We start from the raw sequence: 17,833 nt of genomic DNA, 5'->3' as shown, positions 1-17,833 counted from the left end.
GGACACTGAGTGTCCGTGACGAGGAGTATGACCCATGAGCTGGACTCTTCTCTGGATGACGGGGAAGGGCATCTGGAAGCAGGAGAGGGTGGTGTAGGTGGGCAGCGCCAGCTACAAGCAGCTACGCACAGGAAGAGGGCTCTTTGCGGGAGGAAGAGGCAGAAATGGGCAGCAGAAACCAGGGAACTTCAGACTTTATACTCGGCCTGCTGAAGTGCAAACCGGGGCTTGCCCAGTTCGCCAGCACGGCAGATTCACAGAAGTCTCCTGGAGACAGTCCTTGTGCAGGTCAAGGCCAGGGCTCAGACTCACCCGGCCTCCCTCTCCCCTCTGGTCCCCAGAGACAGACTCTGCACACGGGCTTGCTGCTGATGTCGCTTTATTTGGGATAGGCTGGTACCAGGACATGGAGTGGACGGGTGGGCATGGGAGGAGGCGATCGGTGCCTCTGAGCCCGGTGAGCGCACGAGGGGGGATGGGCAGCCTCATCCAGCGGAGCCGTCAGTGCTTTGAGAAATCACCTCCTGGAGGACAGAAGAGGGGGAGATGCCCTGGCACAGAGGGAGTGGTCAGGCCGGGAAGGGGTGCAGCTGGGGGGGGGCAGTGGAGCAGGAAAGAAGACCTGCCTGGAAGAAGCCCAGAGAAAGGCGAGCTCTCGCCCTGCGCTCCGCGCCCCCCACCCCCACTCCGGCGCTGTGAGCACCCCTGCACCTGTTTCTCTCTCACCTGCCACAGTGTGGTCCCGGGGACCTAACAAAAACAGGCACCTGGCAGGCCCTTCACACATGCGCTCCCACCAAGCCCCCCCAACAAGTCTGTGTGCCAGGCTGAGGTCACGGATCCTCAGCAAGGAAGGAAACAGATGAGCTGGGAGGAAGCAGCTGTGACCGACTCAAAACACCCAAGCTTGCGTTGGATCGAGGACGAAACCAACGAGCAAGCCAAGACCGGGAATGGAGGGGGTCGGAAGGGGTCATGAAGGAAGAATCCCGCGACGCCCTGANGGATGGCCGGCAGCACCACGGGCTCCTCGTGGCCGTCGGGACAGCGCAGGTGCAGGACCCTCACGGGGCTGTCGGGGTCCAGGCTGTAGCTGCAGCAGTCGCACTGGCTCTGCAGGTAAGGCTCCTGCGGGAGGGCGTGGCTGAGCTGGGGCGGGGCCACCGAGTTTGCCCAAACCACTTCCCTTCCTTCTTTTGGCCTTTCCCATCCGAGTCGGAGGCCGACACTCTTCGGCCAGCAGGGGAGCCGGGGAGGGGAGGGGTGTGTCGCCATCGAGCTCCCGTTCCCCAAGAAGCCCTCCTTCACCACAAGCCCCAGCCGTCTGCACCAGCATTAAGAATGCTGTTAACTGCTCATCCCTGCACCCTGGCCGCAGGGGAGAGATACAGCCCCACCACCATGGGCCTTACCATCCCCTTGGACGACAGATCTAATACTTTCCGACGCTGCAAGTTGGGAAGCTCTAAACTACACAGTTCTGATCCTCAGTGCCAAGTGAGTTCTCACTCCAGACCCCTCTTGCTCTTCGATTATGTAGTAACTATATAAGTGTCACTGAACGTTCAATTTAACTTCTGTATAATTCCATTTTAATTTTATTTTGTTTTTTTTTAAATTTTTTTTAATGTTTTATTTATTTCTGAGAGAGAGAGAGAGACAGCGTGAGCAGGGGAGGGTCAGAGAGAGAGGGAGTTACAGACTCTGAAACAGGCTCCAGGCTCTGAGCTGGCAGTCAGCACAGAGCCCGACGCGGGGCTCGAACCCACGAACCGTGAGATCATGACCTAAGTGAAAGTCGGACGCTTAACCGACTAAGCCACCCAGGCGCCCCGATTTTAATTTTATTTTGAAATGGGCAATATATTCAACAACACCAAGTTACAAAAGATTCAGCTTTTTAAAAACCCTTCTGGGATGAAGAAAACAGCATAGGGAATATAGTTAATAACATAATGACACTGAATGGCGACTACACTTGCTGCAGGGAGATCGCTATGTTGCGCACCTGAAGCTAATATAAACATTGTATGTCAACTATACTTCAATAAAAACAAACCTCCATCTGATTTCTATCCCACCATCACTCACTTTTCCTCCCAGAAAAAAAAAAAATCTCTTAACTCCTTTCCTAGGTTTTAACAAATCCAAACATTATTTGGGAATAATCTGGGAATGCCAGGAGGTACAGGGAGCACCCAGGGGAGCAGAGAGTGGCCAAGAGTTGAGGACTAGGCAGGAAAGCACCTCTGTCTTCCAGGAATAGGAATGTCTAGGACAATGCTGTGTGCAGAAGGTCTGTCCCAAAGAGCTCTTCCTCGCTATATGACGGGCTGTGGTGCCAGAGCTTAGCTTTGTGCCCACAGCACGGGGTGGAGGCCTGGAGTAGGCTGGGAGCCCAAGCCCCGCGAAGGGTCACAGGGCCAAGCAGCAGGTGCAGGCCACCGCCTTGGTGAAAACTCGCCCTTGGCTCTGAGCTGTACCCCTTTGAGATCCACCAGGTCCCTCAGGTCCCCGGGGGTCTGCCCAGGTGCAGGGTCGCAGCAGCATCCCCTTGGGGGAGCAGGCTGACCCGACGCTCCTGGACCCGCACAGCAGCCCCCTTGCTCACCTCGGGCATGACGTTGATGCTGGATGGGCAGTGCCCACTGCAGTAGCTCACTTCCACCCGGTCCAGGTAGCAGGCGCCCTTGGTGAGGTTGCGCAGCTCCGTGAGATGCCGGCAGGAGGCTGCCTGCTCCTCTGTGGGAAGTAGGTGAGCGGAGGTGGGAGCTGGGCAGAGAGAAAGGGGCTCAGTGAGGGGACTCTGGGGAAAGGGGACATTGTGGACCTGAGGGGCACCTGAGGCCATTGGGACAGTGGTGACCAGGCGCCATGATGCAGCACTGGGCATCGCCACTCTGCTCATCCCCATGGTAGGCGGCCCCGGGGAAGGCAGGCCTCCTAGGGTGGGCATGGGAGCAGTTTGGGAGAAGGGCCCAGAGCAGGGAGAGGCATGGCAGGCAGCACCCCAGGGTCCCCACATACCCGGAGGCTCTTGGCGGCAAGTGGGACAGCAGCTCCCCGGGTCGTGCATGCTCACCTGGCCCTGCAGAGGGAGTGGTCCCCAGCGCACTCAGCGGGATGACCCCAGGGCCCTGGCACTGCCTGCTCAAGGCCCTGAGAGCAGCCTCTGGGGAGGGACCCAGGAAGGAGGGCAGCAAGGCTGCAGGTGGGTACCTGGGCACAGGTGAGGAGGGGGCAGCGCTGGGTGCAGACACTCTTCCCACGGAGGCAGCGGCAGCTCTCGCAGGCCTCCTGCCATTCGGATCCAGGCTGGGGAGAGTGGGGGCGAGCCTCCTCTCCATCCCCACCTCCATCTCCTAGTTAGACTTGTCTGTGCTACCACCCCATCCCCACCGCTGTCTCAGGACAGTGGCCAGAGACCAAAGTCAGCAACAAGAGTCTCAGGAGGGAGGTGGGCTGATGGGGCCCAGAGACTGCCCCCGTGTGGTGGGCGATGGCTGATGGCCGAGCTGCCCGCTGCTGCAGGCCCTGGCGCAGGGGGAGGAGCCCGTGGCAGGGGTGGGGGGAGGGGGGACGGCTGGGTGGCCCCGAGGGGCCATGGTGTCTCACCGGGTAGGGACGCCCGTGGTGCCAGCACTCGCAGTGCTCTGCGGGCACGCAGGGGCCCGCCTGGCTGCGGAAGTGTCCGTGCTGGCACACACAGCCCGGGGCCTGCCCCGCACCGCAGCTGCCCTGGGTGTCCGTGGCATTGGGCTCTCGGCATGTCCGCTCGCAGGGCCCCGGGGCCACCTGCTGCCACACTTCCCCCGAGGGGCACTCTGCCAGGGAAGAACCCCCACCCCCACCACTCAGGTCAGCCCTGGGTCCGGCCTCCATTCTCGCCCCTGCCACACCAGGCACCCCTAGAGCCCCTCCTCCCTTCCCAGTGCTGCCCACTCGGCCCCCGCAGCCTCTGGACTTCTAGGCCTCCAAACACGCCTGTCTGCTCTTATCCACCTTCCAAACACTAGCGGGGCCTAACTCAGTCTGGCCTTCTCCAGGCAGCCTCCCCTGACTGGTCCTGTCCACCGATTTCCGGTCCTGTGGGTGCAGCCTGCTGGCCAGACACTGAAACTGTCTCCTGTCCCTACCTGTCTTGGTGGGTGAGTTGGCCCTCAGCAGCCAGACTGGGGCTGCCCAGGGCTCAGCAGGCCTGTGTGTCTCTGAACCCACAGAGCCCAGTGTGCCAGAGCTGAGCACCTGTGAACCCTTAGCAGATGCCTGTTGACTCAGGGCACACACCCCCTGCCTGGGGACTCAGACAAGGGTCCTACTTTAGCTCACCGTCTCAGTCTTTGCTTCCTCATCTGCCGGGAAAGAGCCCTCCACTTCTGCATCGCTCACAGCCCCACACCCTGTGCTCAGAGGACCGCCCCCAACACCAGTGCGGACAGAGCAGGGAAGGGGCTTCTTGAGAGAGAGAGCATCGCCTAGGGCAGGCGGTGCCCCCCACCCTCACCCGGGGCCAGCCCCACCCTGGCTTTGGAAGGACCAGCAGAGGCCTGGACATCCACATCTCACCAGGACAGTCAGCGGCGGAGCAGTTGAACGCTCCATCTTGGCAGACACTGGGAAGACAGAAGCACGCGTTCAGATGCCTCCCATGCCCTCCTCCCCACCCCCATTCTCAGCTCTGCTGCCCTCCACCCCCTCCCTGCCCCAGCCACCCCCTCCAGCCCCCCGCCCTGCCCTCACCAGCGTGTGCAGTTCCAGATGAGCTCAGTTCCTGGGGCCAGCTCCTGGGCCTGCTCCTCCAGGGTCAAGGTCAGGCCCCAGGGCAGAGAGATCTGGGTGCAGGGGCACGCCGCAGGGGGCACACATGTGCCGTTGTGCAGCAGCTGCGGCAGGGCAGCACAGGCTCAGTTTCACTCGCACCACCACTTCTCTGCGCCCCCCACACCCTGCCCCCCACCCGCAGTCAGGGCCCTGAACGTACCTGCTCCCCGGGGCAGCCACAGCCAGGCCGGCAGGGCTCCTGCATACAGAGGGCACTAGGCTGCAGATGCGAGCAGAGGCGTGGGCACGAGGTGGCACAGGCACTGAGCACCTGGCCAGGCGGGCACTCTGGGGGACAGTGCACAGACGGTGAGTTGGGGTACCAGGGAGGGAACGGCCCTGCCACCTGCCCTGCCAAATGCCAGCTGAGCTCAGCAGCACCGGAGGGAAGGGAGGCACCCCCCACCCCCACCCCACGTGCTCACCAGGGCAGGGCTGCAGATTACATTCCTGCCGCTGCTCTGTGTCCTGGGCCCGGCATGGCACCCCCACAGGACCCTCCTCACAGCTCCGATGTCGCTCCCTGGAGCCTCCACCACAGGGAGCAGAGCAGCTGCTCCAGGTGGACCAAGGTCCAAGGACTGGGCACTCCTGGCGTGGGCACACCAGGGATCCGTTGGTACAGGTGCTGCAGACAGGGGTCAAGGGCACAAGTCAAGGTGAACAAAGCCTTTGCCTGCCGGTAATGCCCACCACCCTGACCTGTCCCCAAGCCTCCCACCTAAAGTGCCCATCCCTGGCTCGGCCACCAGGGGGCAGCCATACCAGTTTTTGCAGTCCAGCTGTACCACCTCGGCTGGGGCCACCACCCATGAGGCATTGGGGCTGGGGAGCCCACAGCGGCAGGAGGAGATGGGCACGCAGCGCCCATCCTGCACCAGTTGGCCAGGGGGGCAGCGGCAGCCTGATGGGGGTGGGGAGGACACACGTAATGGAGCCTCTGGCAGCCAGATGGGGTCCAAAGCCTCAGGCTCACACGGGAGCACCCTCCCCTACCCCGGCTCCCCAGTCTGCACTTGAACCGGTCTCCACGCTGCTTCCACTGCTGGAGCACAGGAAGGGGTCGCTCCGGCCCACCCTGTGTGGGCCCCACCCCAGGAACCCCCGAGGCTGCCTGAGAACATCCTCACAGATGAAGCCCATTTTGGGTAAGGCTCGCTCTACACAGGACCCCTACCCGGTTGCTGAAAGTGACCCAAGGATCCACTCTGCTGCCCTGTAACCCCTGACCCTGTAGCATGCCCCCGCCCGCAGGTCACATGCTGTCTGGAAGTAGGGGGCAGCGAGGCCCTGGTCTGAGCCCCCAGGGTTCCCAGACTGGGCTGTGGGCGTGGCCTGGCCACCTGGCCGGCACGGTCCCTGCAGACACTGCACGCGGTCCCAGAGGTCCACACAGCTTCTAGGGCACTGGTTGGCACAGTCAGGGGTGGGCACGGTGTCCTGGGCTTCGCAGCTCTCTCCTGAGGACCAGAAGGTAGGGGTCTGTGTTGGGGACCGACTTTTGGGCCCCCAGGACAGCACGCTGCCCTCCAGCGCACGCCTCCAGGAGCAGAGGCCACATCCCCGCCAGGTGCTACCTCCTGGTGAGAGCCCTCAGCCCCGCCTCCAGATGCCAGCATGGAGGTTACCTGGGCAGGGCTCCACATTGCAGCTCTCAGTCTGAGCCCACGGGCCCCTGCAGCCTCCTCCAGGGGGGCCTCCTGCCTCCCTCCAGCGTAGCCGGAAACCTCCACTGCAGGACACCTGGCAGGGGCTCCAGGGCCCCCAAGGACCCCACTGGCACAAGTCTGGGGAGATAAACAGGAAGTTAGCACCCAGGGCCCACCTCCCCCTGCCGCTTCCTCCCACCCCAAGGCCTTGGGCTCCAGCCCTACAGACACTCTGTTAGGTCCTGAGCACCTTGAGACCCCTTCCTTCCCTTTTGGCGGCTGCGGGAGGCCCCACCCAGCACCAGATCCCCAAATCGCCCCCAATCCCGCAGGCCCTGGGAGCACGTAGGAGGTGTGGCAGGCCTGCTAAGGGCCTAGCTACCGAAATAAACCACCTGGCCCAGCCCTACCTGGCCCGGCACCCCGCCCTCCACTCTCACTTCAGGCTCCCTCCTGCCCGGTTGGTCTCTGGCCCCCTCCGTATTACCATGGCAGGCCCCAGGGTCCGGGCAGAGGCGTTGCTGGCTGAGGGGTGCAGTGCACAGGGCTGGGTCCCCAGCCCACGGCCTCCCCGTCTCCGGGTCCAAACAGAGGCGATGGCGATGCTGCTCCGAAGCCAGCAAGGGGGCCATGGTCGGGGAGAGGCCAGCCGGACGCTGAGACTGGCGGTCCTCTAGGGCAGTCCTGGAGGCAGGGGCCAGCACGCCAGCGGGCAGGCAGGGCCCACAGGGTGACCACTCGGACCACCCGCTCAGAGGCAGAAGACCTAGGAAGGGCAGCGAGTGGGCACCCTTCCCAGTGACCCTCCCTGAGACCCCAAGCCCCAGTGGATGAGGAGCGAGGAGACCCAGTTATGACCAGGAAGGGCTGGAAACAGGAAAGGCTTCAGGACGTTGCTGGGGGGCCAGGGAGGGTCTGTCCTGGCCCTAGGTCCTGGGCAAACAGGGACAGTGGGTGTCTCCGGTCCAGCGTTACCTTGACAGCCCTGGCTGGTGCACTGCAGCTCCCCGCGCTGGCATTCGCTGTGGGAGCGGGGGATCAGGTCAGGGTAGGACTGGGGAGGCCAGACTCAGCCCAGAGTGGTGGTCGGGGGGCGGCCTGAGCTCTGGGCTCATTTGGAGCAGCATGAGGTTGGGATTGGGCCGGGGCCTGGGCGATTTCCCTGTGAGGCTACCTCCCCCCCACCATTCCCTGGCCCCAGCCCTCTGATGCTGCCTCCCCAGCCCCTTAACTCACCAGTCTTTGCAGCCCAGCTGCAGGCGGTCCCCGGGAGCCAGAGTCACTCCAGCCCCGGCTTCTGTGATGTGCAGGCAGTTACACTGCTCTGGTGGAATGCAGCCCCCAGCCTGCTCCAGCAGCCCCTGCGCAGAAGGGGACACAGGGACAGAGCTGTGTGGCGGCCACCTCTGGACCCTAGCTCCAGCGCTGGGTCTGCTCACAGGCACACTGCTGAGCAAATGGATGGGCACACGGGCACGAGGCAGACAGTGAGGGGCTCTTACGAGGCCCCATGGGAGGGGTGTGACCACAGGCATCGTGGAGGGAAGGAAGCGCAGGAGTGCGGGCAGAGACCCCCTTCTCCCGGGGCATCTCCTCTGGCTGCACCCTTACCTCGGGGCAGTAGCAGCCAGGCTGGCAAGGCGGCAAGTCCTGGCAGAGCCGGCGGCTCAGGTGTGTGGCACAGAGCCCAGCACAGGGGGAGCCACAGGCCTGGAACTCAAAGGGAGGCGTGCAGCTGTCCTCTGTCGGGGAACAGAGGCCAGCAGGCTGGTGGGGGGCAGCCCGGAGACACCCTGCACCCCCCAAGCCTGGAGCACATAGTGCACAGTCCCATCAAGGCCCCTTGGGGCCTCCTTGTAAGAGTGGAAGCCTGGCCCCAGGCTGCCGGGAAGGACAGACCCATGCTGCCCCATCTGGCCCCCACTGGGCCCCCACGGGTGTCTCCAGGGTAGGCTCATGACGGTCGCGCCTTGGAGAACCGGGTAGCTGCATGGAGGAAGGGGCCTTTGGGGAGTGAGGGGGCCTGGCAGATGCTCCAGAGGATGGCAGATGGGAGCCAGGGGAGCAGAGCTGGAGGGGGGCCACGACGAGAGGTGGGCGAGAGCTGGGGGCAGCTGCAGGTGGACAAAGGCTGCAGCTACCAAGTGGGGAGATCACGGCGGAGGCGGGAACGAGGAGGAGCAGCTGGGATGAGACTGTAGCTGAGGGTGAGGCTGGGGCGTAATGGGGCAGCTGAGATCCGGGGTCAGTGCAGGCAAGGGCGGCCGCGCTGAGGGCCTGGGAGCTCGCTCCAGGGCTCCGCTCTCTGGCTTCCTTCCCCGCCGGGGGCCTCACCAGAGCAGTTGCCGATGGGGCAAGGCCGGAAGTGGCCGTCCAGTCGTGTGCAGGGGGGCCCCGCCCCCGCCCCTCCGGGCGCCGCTCCCTGGTGCCGGTAACGCTGCTGGACCAGCACCCGACAGGAGCATCGCGTCCAGCTGCTCCAGCTGCTCCACACGCATTCCTCTAGGGACCAAGGTGGGGACGATGCCAGCCGGGCCCTTCCAGCCTCTCCCCTACCTCCTGGTCCCTCCCCTCCCCTCCCCTCCTCCAATCTCATCCCAGCCCCGGCCAACACCCTGCACAGGTAAAGGGCAAGAGGGAGCCAAGAATTCACGGCAAGTCCTAATTCACTGTGTCCCCTCTCCCCCTGCAGCGAGGGTCACTCCCAAAGCGTTCAGAGGAAAATGGTGGGAAGAGGAAAGAAATGAGACAAAATACCAGGGGACTAGAGCTGTATCTTGGGGGGACGATCTGGGGTTTGGGAAAACATGCCTCGTCCCGTATCTCTCCTGTGCGCACTCACCCAGGCAGGGCCCCGGGTAGCAGGCCTGGGTGTCCTGGTGCAGGAAGGTGCCGTTGCAGGTGGGCTCGGCTCGGGCCAGAGGGCAGGGGCAGGACCCAGAGCGGGACGCCAGGCCGGGGCCGCAGCTGCGGGAACAGGGCCCCCAGGGGCCCCAGGAGCAGGCGTCCAGCTGCCCCAGGCAAGGCTGCCATCCACAGCGCTGGGTCTGGGTACCGGGGCCTAGGCAGGGGACCCCGCTGTGGTGAGGGGCCGAGGCCACGCAGACCCGGGTGCGAACCTGGTTTCCACCTCCACAGGAGACGGGGCATGCAGACCAGGGGGACCACGGCGTCCAAGCCCCAGGTACTGTGGGAGGGCACGGGTGAGGTCAGAGGGGGTCCCGACCAGCCGTCGGGACTGGGGGTGGCACGGGGGTGGTGGCCGGAAGTAGGGGTGGGAGGGAAATGTGAGACACACAGCAAACAGGGGGGGCGAGGTGGGAGCGGGCCGTAACCCCAGACCTGCGCACTCGATGTCTTCGCATATGATGCCCTCCGGGGTGCAGGAGCTGAGGGGAGGAGCCCCGAATCAGGAATGCTGCCATCCACCCACCCCCACCCCCGCCCCTGCCCCAGGCTTACCACTGCTGGCACTCGCCCTGCAGCCAGCTGTCCCCCAAGGTGTGGAGGCGGGCACCGTGTGGGCACAGGGGTGGGCATGGGGGCTGAGGGCAGGGCTGGCTCTGGGACTGCTCCTCCCGGCACTCTGGAGCCCACGAGCCAGACGTGGAGGACCTGCGTGGGGCCCGGGGCACGGACCGTGAGCGATGGCTCCGGGCCCTCCATCACTCCTCCACCTCCTGGCTGGACCCCAGGTGGGAAAGGCTGGGGTGGGCGCGGAGGTGGCTGAAGAAAGGCAAGGATGGCCAGGGACAAAGGTGTGGCCAAGGTGGGGATGCCCCTGGGGGGCAGGATCCAGGAGCTCTGCATCGGAGAGGGGGCGGCGTCCAGGCCCAGCCCCATACACACCGGAAGCGGCTCCGCTGCCCTCCGGACCCACATGAGCGGCTGCAGGGGCTCCAGGCTGACCAGCGGCTCCAGGCACAGTGGGTCGGCGGTGGGCAGGGCTGAGCCGTGCAGGAGAGCCGCCCGGCCCGGCAGGTGCACGTGCTGCAGGCCTCCCGGTGCTGGCTCCCTGGCGCCCAGCTGTGGCCCTGGGCGTCCGTACACTCACAGTGCGCGATGGGCACGCAGCCTCCGTCCTGCTCCAGGAAGCCTGTGGGGGGGCAGACCTCCAGAGCGGTGCGGGCACCCGGGTCCCACCTGCCTTCCCACCGAGCCGCTGTGACGCGCGGATGGGCCAGGGCAGCACCCACCCTCGGAGCAGCGGCAGCCCGGCTGGCAGGCCTGGCCATCCTGACACACGACCCCCTCCTGGAGGTCTGAGCAGCGGCGGGGGCAGCGGTTGGCACAGCTGAGCATCTGCATGCCTGCTGGGCAGCCCTGCTCTGAGCAGATGGGGAGGGCCAGAGTCAAGCGGGCCCCGAGCACCAGCAGCCCTGGGCCTGCCTGCCTGGGAAGCGCTCTCCCCTCCGCGGAGCTGTACTCCCGTCCTTCTCCCCACGGCGGTGCCCGTGGAAACATGGGGCCCTGGGGAGGCCCTGGGATTGGGACACTCTGAGTGACAGCGACTTCCTCTCACCTACCTGGGGGTTCCTGGCACCCGGTCTGCCACCCAATAAATGTTGCTGAGCTGGACTAAATTTGTGCATCTAAAATGTCACCATGCTCACCTACGTGGCTCCTTCATGTGCACCTAGAGGGGTTGGGGGTGGGGGGTGTCCTAATAATGGTAGAAGGCCCTAGAATGACCAAGGTCCATGGGGTCGGTGAGCTCAGGAGCTGAAGCTGGGAGGGGCCTGTCTGGCTCAGCCCAATCCCAGGTGCACAACTGTAACCCTGAAATCCTCCGAAAACCTTGACGGGCTGGGCTGTTCAGCAACGGGAGGAGGGGCACGCCTGCGAGAGTGAGTTCTAGTGCGGGCTCGGGACGGGCGGCTCACCCCGCGCAGGTCCTCGCCCCGTGCCCGGATCCCACCGTCCACCCCCGTGGGCCCGAGTTTTCTCAGCAGGCCAGTGAGCATCTCCGTCACAACGTGTCGCGGGAACGACATTAGCGGTGGGGGTGGGAAGAGCTGTGCGGGACGTCCCCACCGCCTTACCACAGGGCCAGGGATTGCAGAGCCGCACGTGGTGCCTCTCCCCCACGCAGGGGGCACCCCCGTTCTTGGGTGGGGGGCTGGAGCAGCTGCGGCTCCTCAGGGACCGGCCCCCCCCACAGCTCCGGTCACACCAGGACCAGGGGCTCCAGCGGGACCAGCCTCCAGGCACTACGTGGAAAAGAGAAGGGCCCGGTGAGGGATGAGGCTCAGGCAGCGAGGAGCCCCCCACCGTACCAGGAGCCTGGGGCAGGGTCGTGCGCTAAGAGGCATCCCCACATGATGCCAGGGAAGGGCACGCCCTGGCCCCCCCACCCCCGCCCCGCCTCACCTGGGCAAGCCCGCAGGCTGCAGAAGCGGTGCTCCTGGTATGCGGTGAGGATGTCGGGGCACCAGTGCCCTCCGGGCCCTGGGGGGCGGTATGCCCGCAGACGGCGCTGCTGGCCCACCCCGCAGCTTCGGGAGCAAGGTTCCCACGGGGCCCAGGCAGTCCAGGAGCAGTTCCCGGCCACGCAGCCAGGGCCGGGGCACGGGGGCGGCTCTGCGGGCCAGGACGGGACCACACACAGCTGAGCTGGAGCCCGCCCTGAGTCCCCGCCACCTCGGCTCAAGCGCAGACCTCCTCATCTGCCAGGAGCAGCTGTGACCTCATCCAGACCTTGGGGCTCCTGCTTTGGATCTGACACTGGCTCTTGTGGGGCTTTGGCAAGCAGGCCTCAGCGTCTCCGTCTCCAGCCTCACAGGGTACTGAGGGGTGTGGGTGGGAATCTGGGGGGAGGGCTCGGCACACCCACAAGGGAGGATTTGCCGGTGTTGGCGGGGGGCGGGGGGGCTGGCACAGAGCACCCAAGGTCCAGAGTCCCACAAGGATCCGCGATTAGCTGTCAGGGTGAGAGCTCGGGAGTTGCGTCAGGGGTTTTAGATGCTGGGGGCTGGGTGTTGGACCGGGGCCAGGAGTCAGAACTGAGCTGTTTGAGGGGGGATGCTGGGATTAGAGGGGATGGCCGTGGTTCGGACACAGGTCAGGGTCAGAGGTCAAGACCGGAAGGCGCACCTGTGCAGGTGGGCAGGTTGCAAGGGCGCTCCTGTGAGGTGTCCCCCCCGGTGCAGTTTGCCAGGCAGAGGCGAGTGCGGCTGCGCCGAGCAGGGAGAGCGGGGTCTGTGCAGGTGTGAGAGCAGGGAGACCAGGGAGACCACGGGCCCCAGCCACCTGAGGGGAGAGGAGGGAGGGGCATTTCCTGATGAGTCGACCCTGGGCTCCTGGCCTCCCAGGAAGCAGGGCCGGGAAGGGAGGAGGCCCTGGGTTTGTTCTTCCCCAAGGGAGGCCATGTGCAAGGGCTCGGGCAGTCTGGGGCTGGGACCCAAGGAGTCTAGGCTACCTGGAAGGCTTGTCACTGGCTCCGCTGTGGACCCCTCAGCTCCTGTGCCAAAGGAAAAGCCGGCTCAGAATGCTTCTGCGTCTGCACTGCTCCAGGACCAAAGCTGAGGTTGGTGGCCGAGCTCCAAACCCACCGCCCCTCCGTCAGCTTGGTCTCCAGTGGACACTCTGGGCCCCAGCACAGTACTTCCTCAGAGCAGCAAGGCCTCGGCTCCAGCCGCTCCTGTTACCTGGCATTCCTTCCCCTCTGATGATTGTTGAAGTCCTCTCCCTCCTCAAACCCCACCTGCTGCCTCCCCCCGGAAGCCCTCCTACACTGACCCTCTAGGAGAATTCTCAACTTCCCCAATCTTCCACAGTATGTGTGCCCTCCTCCAGGGCCCACCACATGCTGAAGTGGGTTATCTGAGCCCTTGGATTCCAAGGCCAGGGTCCTCACTACCCCCCTAGCACACACAGAATGGTGCATTGGCAGAAACGCTGGCGGTACCTGACTAGAAGAGACACGCAGAGCTAGCAGATGAGGAAGAGAGACTCAGAGACAGCAACTCGGATGGGCAGAGACGGGGAGGGACGAAGGAAGGGCTGAGGTGTATCCGGCCAGCCAGACTCGCCCTTCCCACTCCTCTCACCTGGGCAGTCGGGGCTGGGGCAGTACTTGAGCTCCTGGCGGGTCCCTCGGCAGCCCTGGCTGCCTGGGGTGAGCGAGGCCCGCACACACTGGCGGCTACGGGTGCGGGTGCCCAGCCCACCGCAGGAGCGCGAACATGGGCCCCATGGCCCCCAGGGACCGAAGCCATCAGCGGCCTTGGAGCAGTCACCCGCCGAGCAAGACAGCCTCCCGTGCACGCAGGAGCTGGGGAAAGGGCATGGGGGTGAGGGGCTGGGCAGGATGCACCCTGAGAGAAGGGGGTGTCGGCAAGCGTCTCCACCCCACAGAGCAGGGAGACAGAGCCGAGGTTACCCAGGCCAGGCAAGGAGCACAGCAGCCAATGCCTCCCCCCATCCTCACCGTCCCCCTCACCAGTTGCTGCAGCCTGTACGGAGGGTCTGGCCCGAGCCCAGCTCATCTCCAGGACCAAGGGGCTGACCGCCCTCTCCCAAAATGGGTAGGTGAGCCCCCGGGTCAGTGCCGGGAGCCCCCAGCTCCTGCAGCAGCAAGGCGGTCAGCACACAGGGGCACTCCTGGCGGCGTGGGAGGGAGGAGGAAAGGCAATCGCACAGGTCACGTGTCAGCCCTCCACACCTCCTTGGACAAGGGGGAGCGGGAAGGACATGTGAAATTTCAGGGGGGCTCTGGGCCCCAGAAGAGCATTTCCTGGAGCAAGTGGGTCCATTTCCCTGAGTCAGGGGTGTGAACGTGAGAGCCTAGTGGCCTCTGAGCTAGACCTATAATGGCTGGGCGCTTTCCTGCATGCAGTGCTCAGCCTGGGACACACAGAGGAGGCCTCAGGGGGGCAGGGCTTGGGGGGCGCACTGAGGCAGAAAGCCCCCCAGCCAGCAATCAGACACCCGATTCCTAGCTTTGCCAATAACCACAGGACTTGGTGTGTCCCTTTCCCTCCCTGGGGCTCACGCAGTGTCATCGGCTCTCAGTCAAGCAGATGGGACCAGGGGTCTGCATCTGGGCATGGCCAGAACTCAAGCTGGGGGAAGCCACTGGACACCGGCTTCAAGATTAGGATTAAAGACTGGGAAGGAAATCCCCACGGGGGTGCAGAGCTCAGCAGGGCGGAGGTGGCACTGGCCTGCTGTCCAGCCCCCACAGTGGGAGACAGGGAGTCTGGGGCCAGGCAGAGTGGGGGCTGGGTATGCTTGCCCACGGGGGTCAGGCAGGGAAAGGGAGAACGTGGGGACCCATGATTGCCTGCCGTAGTCTGCATGGCTTGGGGGGCCACTGTCCTTTGCAGCCAGCTACTGGGCATCGAGAAGCCAGAGGGGGCACCTGGCCACACTTCAGTCATGGGTGTCTCCACGCTGGAGCTGAGAGCCAGGGACAGCAGTGGCTGAAGGGCAGGAACCCAGACAAGCTCCCCATTCCAGGGAACCAGTGACCCCCAGAGCCTGCATGGCCTCAGCTGTCTCCTCTGGGAGCTCGACACCTGCTTGCCTCACACAGACTGCCTCACGCGAGGAAGGGGGAAGCTGTCCAGAGGCCACAGGGTCTGCAGAGGTGAGCAGCTGCAGGGGAGAGGGAGGGAAGGCAGAGGAGCAGAGAGGAGGGTTTTGGGCTCCTCACTGAGTGGGTCCTGACCTGGACACAGGACAGGCGGTGCTGGAAGGTGCCCTCCGGGCAGTGGCAGCCTTCTTCGCAGCCGGTGGAGAAGCAGCCCACCTGGCGAGTGATGTGGGCGCAGGAGAAGGGACACCCCTCGCCGGGCCGGCATTCCCGGTACAGACGTCCAGCCGGGCAGCCGGCCGCTGGGGCAAAACCAGCGTCAGGGCCCCGCTCTGGCCTGCACTGCCCTCCATGGCTACTTCTGTGCCCACCCCAGTGCCTGGTACCCAGTACCCACCTTCCCGCGGCTCCCCAGTTATGTAGACAACACCCTCCCTGGGTTGTGCCCCTCAGGGCCAGTATCACACCCTCCCACGGGCTCCCCTCCCTGCATCTGGCTACTTCCTCCTCCACGTGCCCATCACTGGCCCCGGGAAAGGGCAGTGTTGGGGGATGGGATGAAAGAGGTCTTGGCACCTGTGAGTCAGCATCAGAGGCCAACAAGGGAATCGGCCAAGGGCAGACCCCGGGCCGGGGCTCACCTCTGCAGACCTGGGTGCGGCANGTGAGGCCCTGGCGGGCGGGCCCGGGGCAGGGGGGGCGGGCGCACCTCCGGGAGCGGAGCTGCTCCCCTCCCCCGCACGACACACTGCAGTCCTCCCAGGGGCCCCAGGAGCCCCACACCCCGGGCCCAGGGCAGCCGGGCACCTCCTGGCACTGCAGGATGCCCTCCCTACAGGTGCTGGGGACAAAGTGGGGGGCTTCAGAAGACAGGACCCTGGCCAGCTCCCGCCGAGCCCACACTGCCCAGCTCTGCAGCCCACTCCCTCCCTGCTGTGCTTGGCTCACCAGCTGTCACAGGGCCCCGTCACCGTCTCCCCGGGTTCCAGGCTCTCCCAGGAGCTGAGCCCAGACCCTGCTGACCGGCTCTGGTTCTCAGGGATCCCTGAGGGCAGGAGTGGGGGTGGGACCCCAGATAGCTCAGGGTGGGTGCCCCGCACCCTCAACCCCTCCTCCTACCCCACTGTCTCCCTCCCTATCAGCCTGCACCCCTCGGTGCTCCAGATTCTGCGCCTGGAAGGTGAAAGCCCCTCCTGGAGCAGGGATGCGGGGGGCGCATGGGGGACTAAGGCCCAGGGCACCACTCCCACCCTGGAGCCCTGGCCGGGCCCCAGAGCCAGGCAGGGAGAGGCCACGGGGAGAGCACGGAGGGAAGCACTGACCCATGGCCGCAGGCTGGTACTGGCAGCGGCAGAGGGCGGGAGGCACACAGAGGCCGTCCTGGACCAGCTGGCCGGGGGGGCACCCGCACATGGGCCGGCAGCCTGTCGAGCCCGGCTGGCACGCGCTCCCGGGAGACAGGTCCAGACAGGAGCGGGGACAGGCCCGCCCGCAGGGGAGAAGGCCCCGGCCACCCCCACACTCTGTGGCGGGAGGGAAGCGGAGAGAGCGGACACTGAGCAGGGCCCGTCCTGCAGGGTCCCAGCACTCAGGGGGCAACCCTCCTGCCTCGCCCCCACCCGCCTCGTATTCCACCTCGTCCCAGGACCAGGGCGTGAGTGATCTAAGTGCCAAGAAAAAGTGACATGCATGTGTCTCCCTAGCCTTCCAGGGACCTTCTGCAGAAGCCCTTACCTGTGCACTTTGTGGCATTGTCGTGGCAGGGGCGACTCTGCCTGTGGCCCCCAGGACAGGGCCTGCCTCCCTCAGGGGTGGGGGGCCAGATACATGCCCGGCTCCGATGGGACTCCCCCAGGCACGCATCACAGGGAGACCACAGTCCCCACGGGCTCCAGGCTCCGTCCACTGTGTGGGGAGGACAGAGTCACCTGGCCTAGGAGGCCTCGGGGGTGGGGGTGGGGCCGGCCTCCTGGGATTTGAGCAGACGAGTGGGGGCATCTCACCTGGGCACTCGGGGACGCTGGGGCAGGGCTCCTTCTGATGCTGGGCCCCTGCCTCCCCTGCGTCCCCGGGACACGGGGCACCCCCGTGCTGAGGGGCGGGGCAGGCGCAGGCCCTGGAGCGGCTCCTCCTCTGGCCCCTGCAGGGCTGGGAGCACGCTGTCCACTCCGACCACGGACACCAGCCACCGGGCACTGCAGCAGGGGACAATGGCACCCCTTGCCCAGCCCCAGCCCTCTCTGTGGCCTCGGCCGCTTTACCTCACCTCCCCCTGAGCTGGGACATACGTACCTGGGCAAGGCAGGTCTGTGCAGTTCAGCCGCCCCTCGGAGCAGGTGCTGGGCAGGGCGCACAGGCACAGGAAGGGGGACAGCAGCTCAGTCCTGCCCGTGCTCCCCACATGCACCCCTCCCAGGCTGCCCCTTCCCTTTCCCTCACCCCTACACCCCCCCTTCCCTTCAGGCTCTCAGATGCCCCCTCGGCATTCTCCAGAGCATCCAGACCCTGCTCCCTGTCCTATTCAGGGACCGCTCAGGTGTCCTGAGGGCTCCCTGCGGGTCGCTGGCTGGTGTGTCCTACTGGGGTACGGCCATAGGGAGTCCGCTGCTAACTGGGGCCACCCAGTGAGGGGGAACATCATACCTCTCACCCCACCCTCTGCTGAGAGCAGATGCACAGAGCTGCCTGCCTCAGTTTCCCCACCCATCCGACCACGGTAAGAGCGCCTGCGCAGCTCCTCGGGGACTGTGGGAGTCTAACCTGGGTCAGCTGAGGCCTGGGAGAGCTCCGGGGCAGCCCGCCCGCACCCTGGCACCTGCTCTCTGCC

At 65.3% G+C, this 17,833-nt stretch overlaps 1 protein-coding gene across 1 annotated transcript in view; it reads right to left on the bottom strand.

Moving 5' to 3' along the window:
* Positions 1-485: 485 nt before the first annotated feature.
* The window catches only part of LOC144243013 (SCO-spondin-like), a 52,159-nt gene continuing 34,811 nt past the window's right edge, over positions 486-17,833 (bottom strand). The window contains exons 66-101 of the mRNA XM_077778046.1: positions 17,299-17,345; positions 17,010-17,201; positions 16,741-16,911; positions 16,329-16,529; positions 15,955-16,051; positions 15,648-15,847; positions 15,142-15,308; positions 13,912-14,072; positions 13,520-13,743; positions 12,889-12,930; positions 12,564-12,719; positions 11,841-12,050; positions 11,513-11,680; positions 10,667-10,798; positions 10,320-10,566; positions 9,933-10,085; positions 9,813-9,859; positions 9,313-9,657; positions 8,805-8,972; positions 8,082-8,212; positions 7,707-7,831; positions 7,446-7,492; positions 6,958-7,236; positions 6,450-6,608; positions 6,165-6,281; positions 5,587-5,725; positions 5,247-5,449; positions 4,982-5,109; positions 4,741-4,883; positions 4,567-4,613; positions 3,616-3,824; positions 3,220-3,315; positions 3,028-3,088; positions 2,612-2,742; positions 949-1,128; positions 486-551 (exon numbers count right to left, since the gene is read on the bottom strand). Coding sequence (XP_077634172.1) covers positions 486-551; positions 949-1,128; positions 2,612-2,742; positions 3,028-3,088; positions 3,220-3,315; positions 3,616-3,824; positions 4,567-4,613; positions 4,741-4,883; positions 4,982-5,109; positions 5,247-5,449; positions 5,587-5,725; positions 6,165-6,281; positions 6,450-6,608; positions 6,958-7,236; positions 7,446-7,492; positions 7,707-7,831; positions 8,082-8,212; positions 8,805-8,972; positions 9,313-9,657; positions 9,813-9,859; positions 9,933-10,085; positions 10,320-10,566; positions 10,667-10,798; positions 11,513-11,680; positions 11,841-12,050; positions 12,564-12,719; positions 12,889-12,930; positions 13,520-13,743; positions 13,912-14,072; positions 15,142-15,308; positions 15,648-15,847; positions 15,955-16,051; positions 16,329-16,529; positions 16,741-16,911; positions 17,010-17,201; positions 17,299-17,345 — 5,389 coding nt within the window. The remainder of the gene's footprint in view (positions 552-948; positions 1,129-2,611; positions 2,743-3,027; positions 3,089-3,219; positions 3,316-3,615; positions 3,825-4,566; positions 4,614-4,740; positions 4,884-4,981; positions 5,110-5,246; positions 5,450-5,586; positions 5,726-6,164; positions 6,282-6,449; positions 6,609-6,957; positions 7,237-7,445; positions 7,493-7,706; positions 7,832-8,081; positions 8,213-8,804; positions 8,973-9,312; positions 9,658-9,812; positions 9,860-9,932; positions 10,086-10,319; positions 10,567-10,666; positions 10,799-11,512; positions 11,681-11,840; positions 12,051-12,563; positions 12,720-12,888; positions 12,931-13,519; positions 13,744-13,911; positions 14,073-15,141; positions 15,309-15,647; positions 15,848-15,954; positions 16,052-16,328; positions 16,530-16,740; positions 16,912-17,009; positions 17,202-17,298; positions 17,346-17,833) is intronic.

The sequence above is a fragment of the Crocuta crocuta genome, unplaced genomic scaffold (genome assembly GCF_008692635.1).
Source record: "Crocuta crocuta isolate KB4526 unplaced genomic scaffold, BGI_CrCroc_1.0 scaffold128, whole genome shotgun sequence".
Taxonomy (NCBI): Eukaryota; Metazoa; Chordata; class Mammalia; order Carnivora; family Hyaenidae; genus Crocuta; species Crocuta crocuta.
Note: the sequence above shows the minus strand (reverse complement) of the source record. Positions and strands in the feature narration are given on the sequence as shown.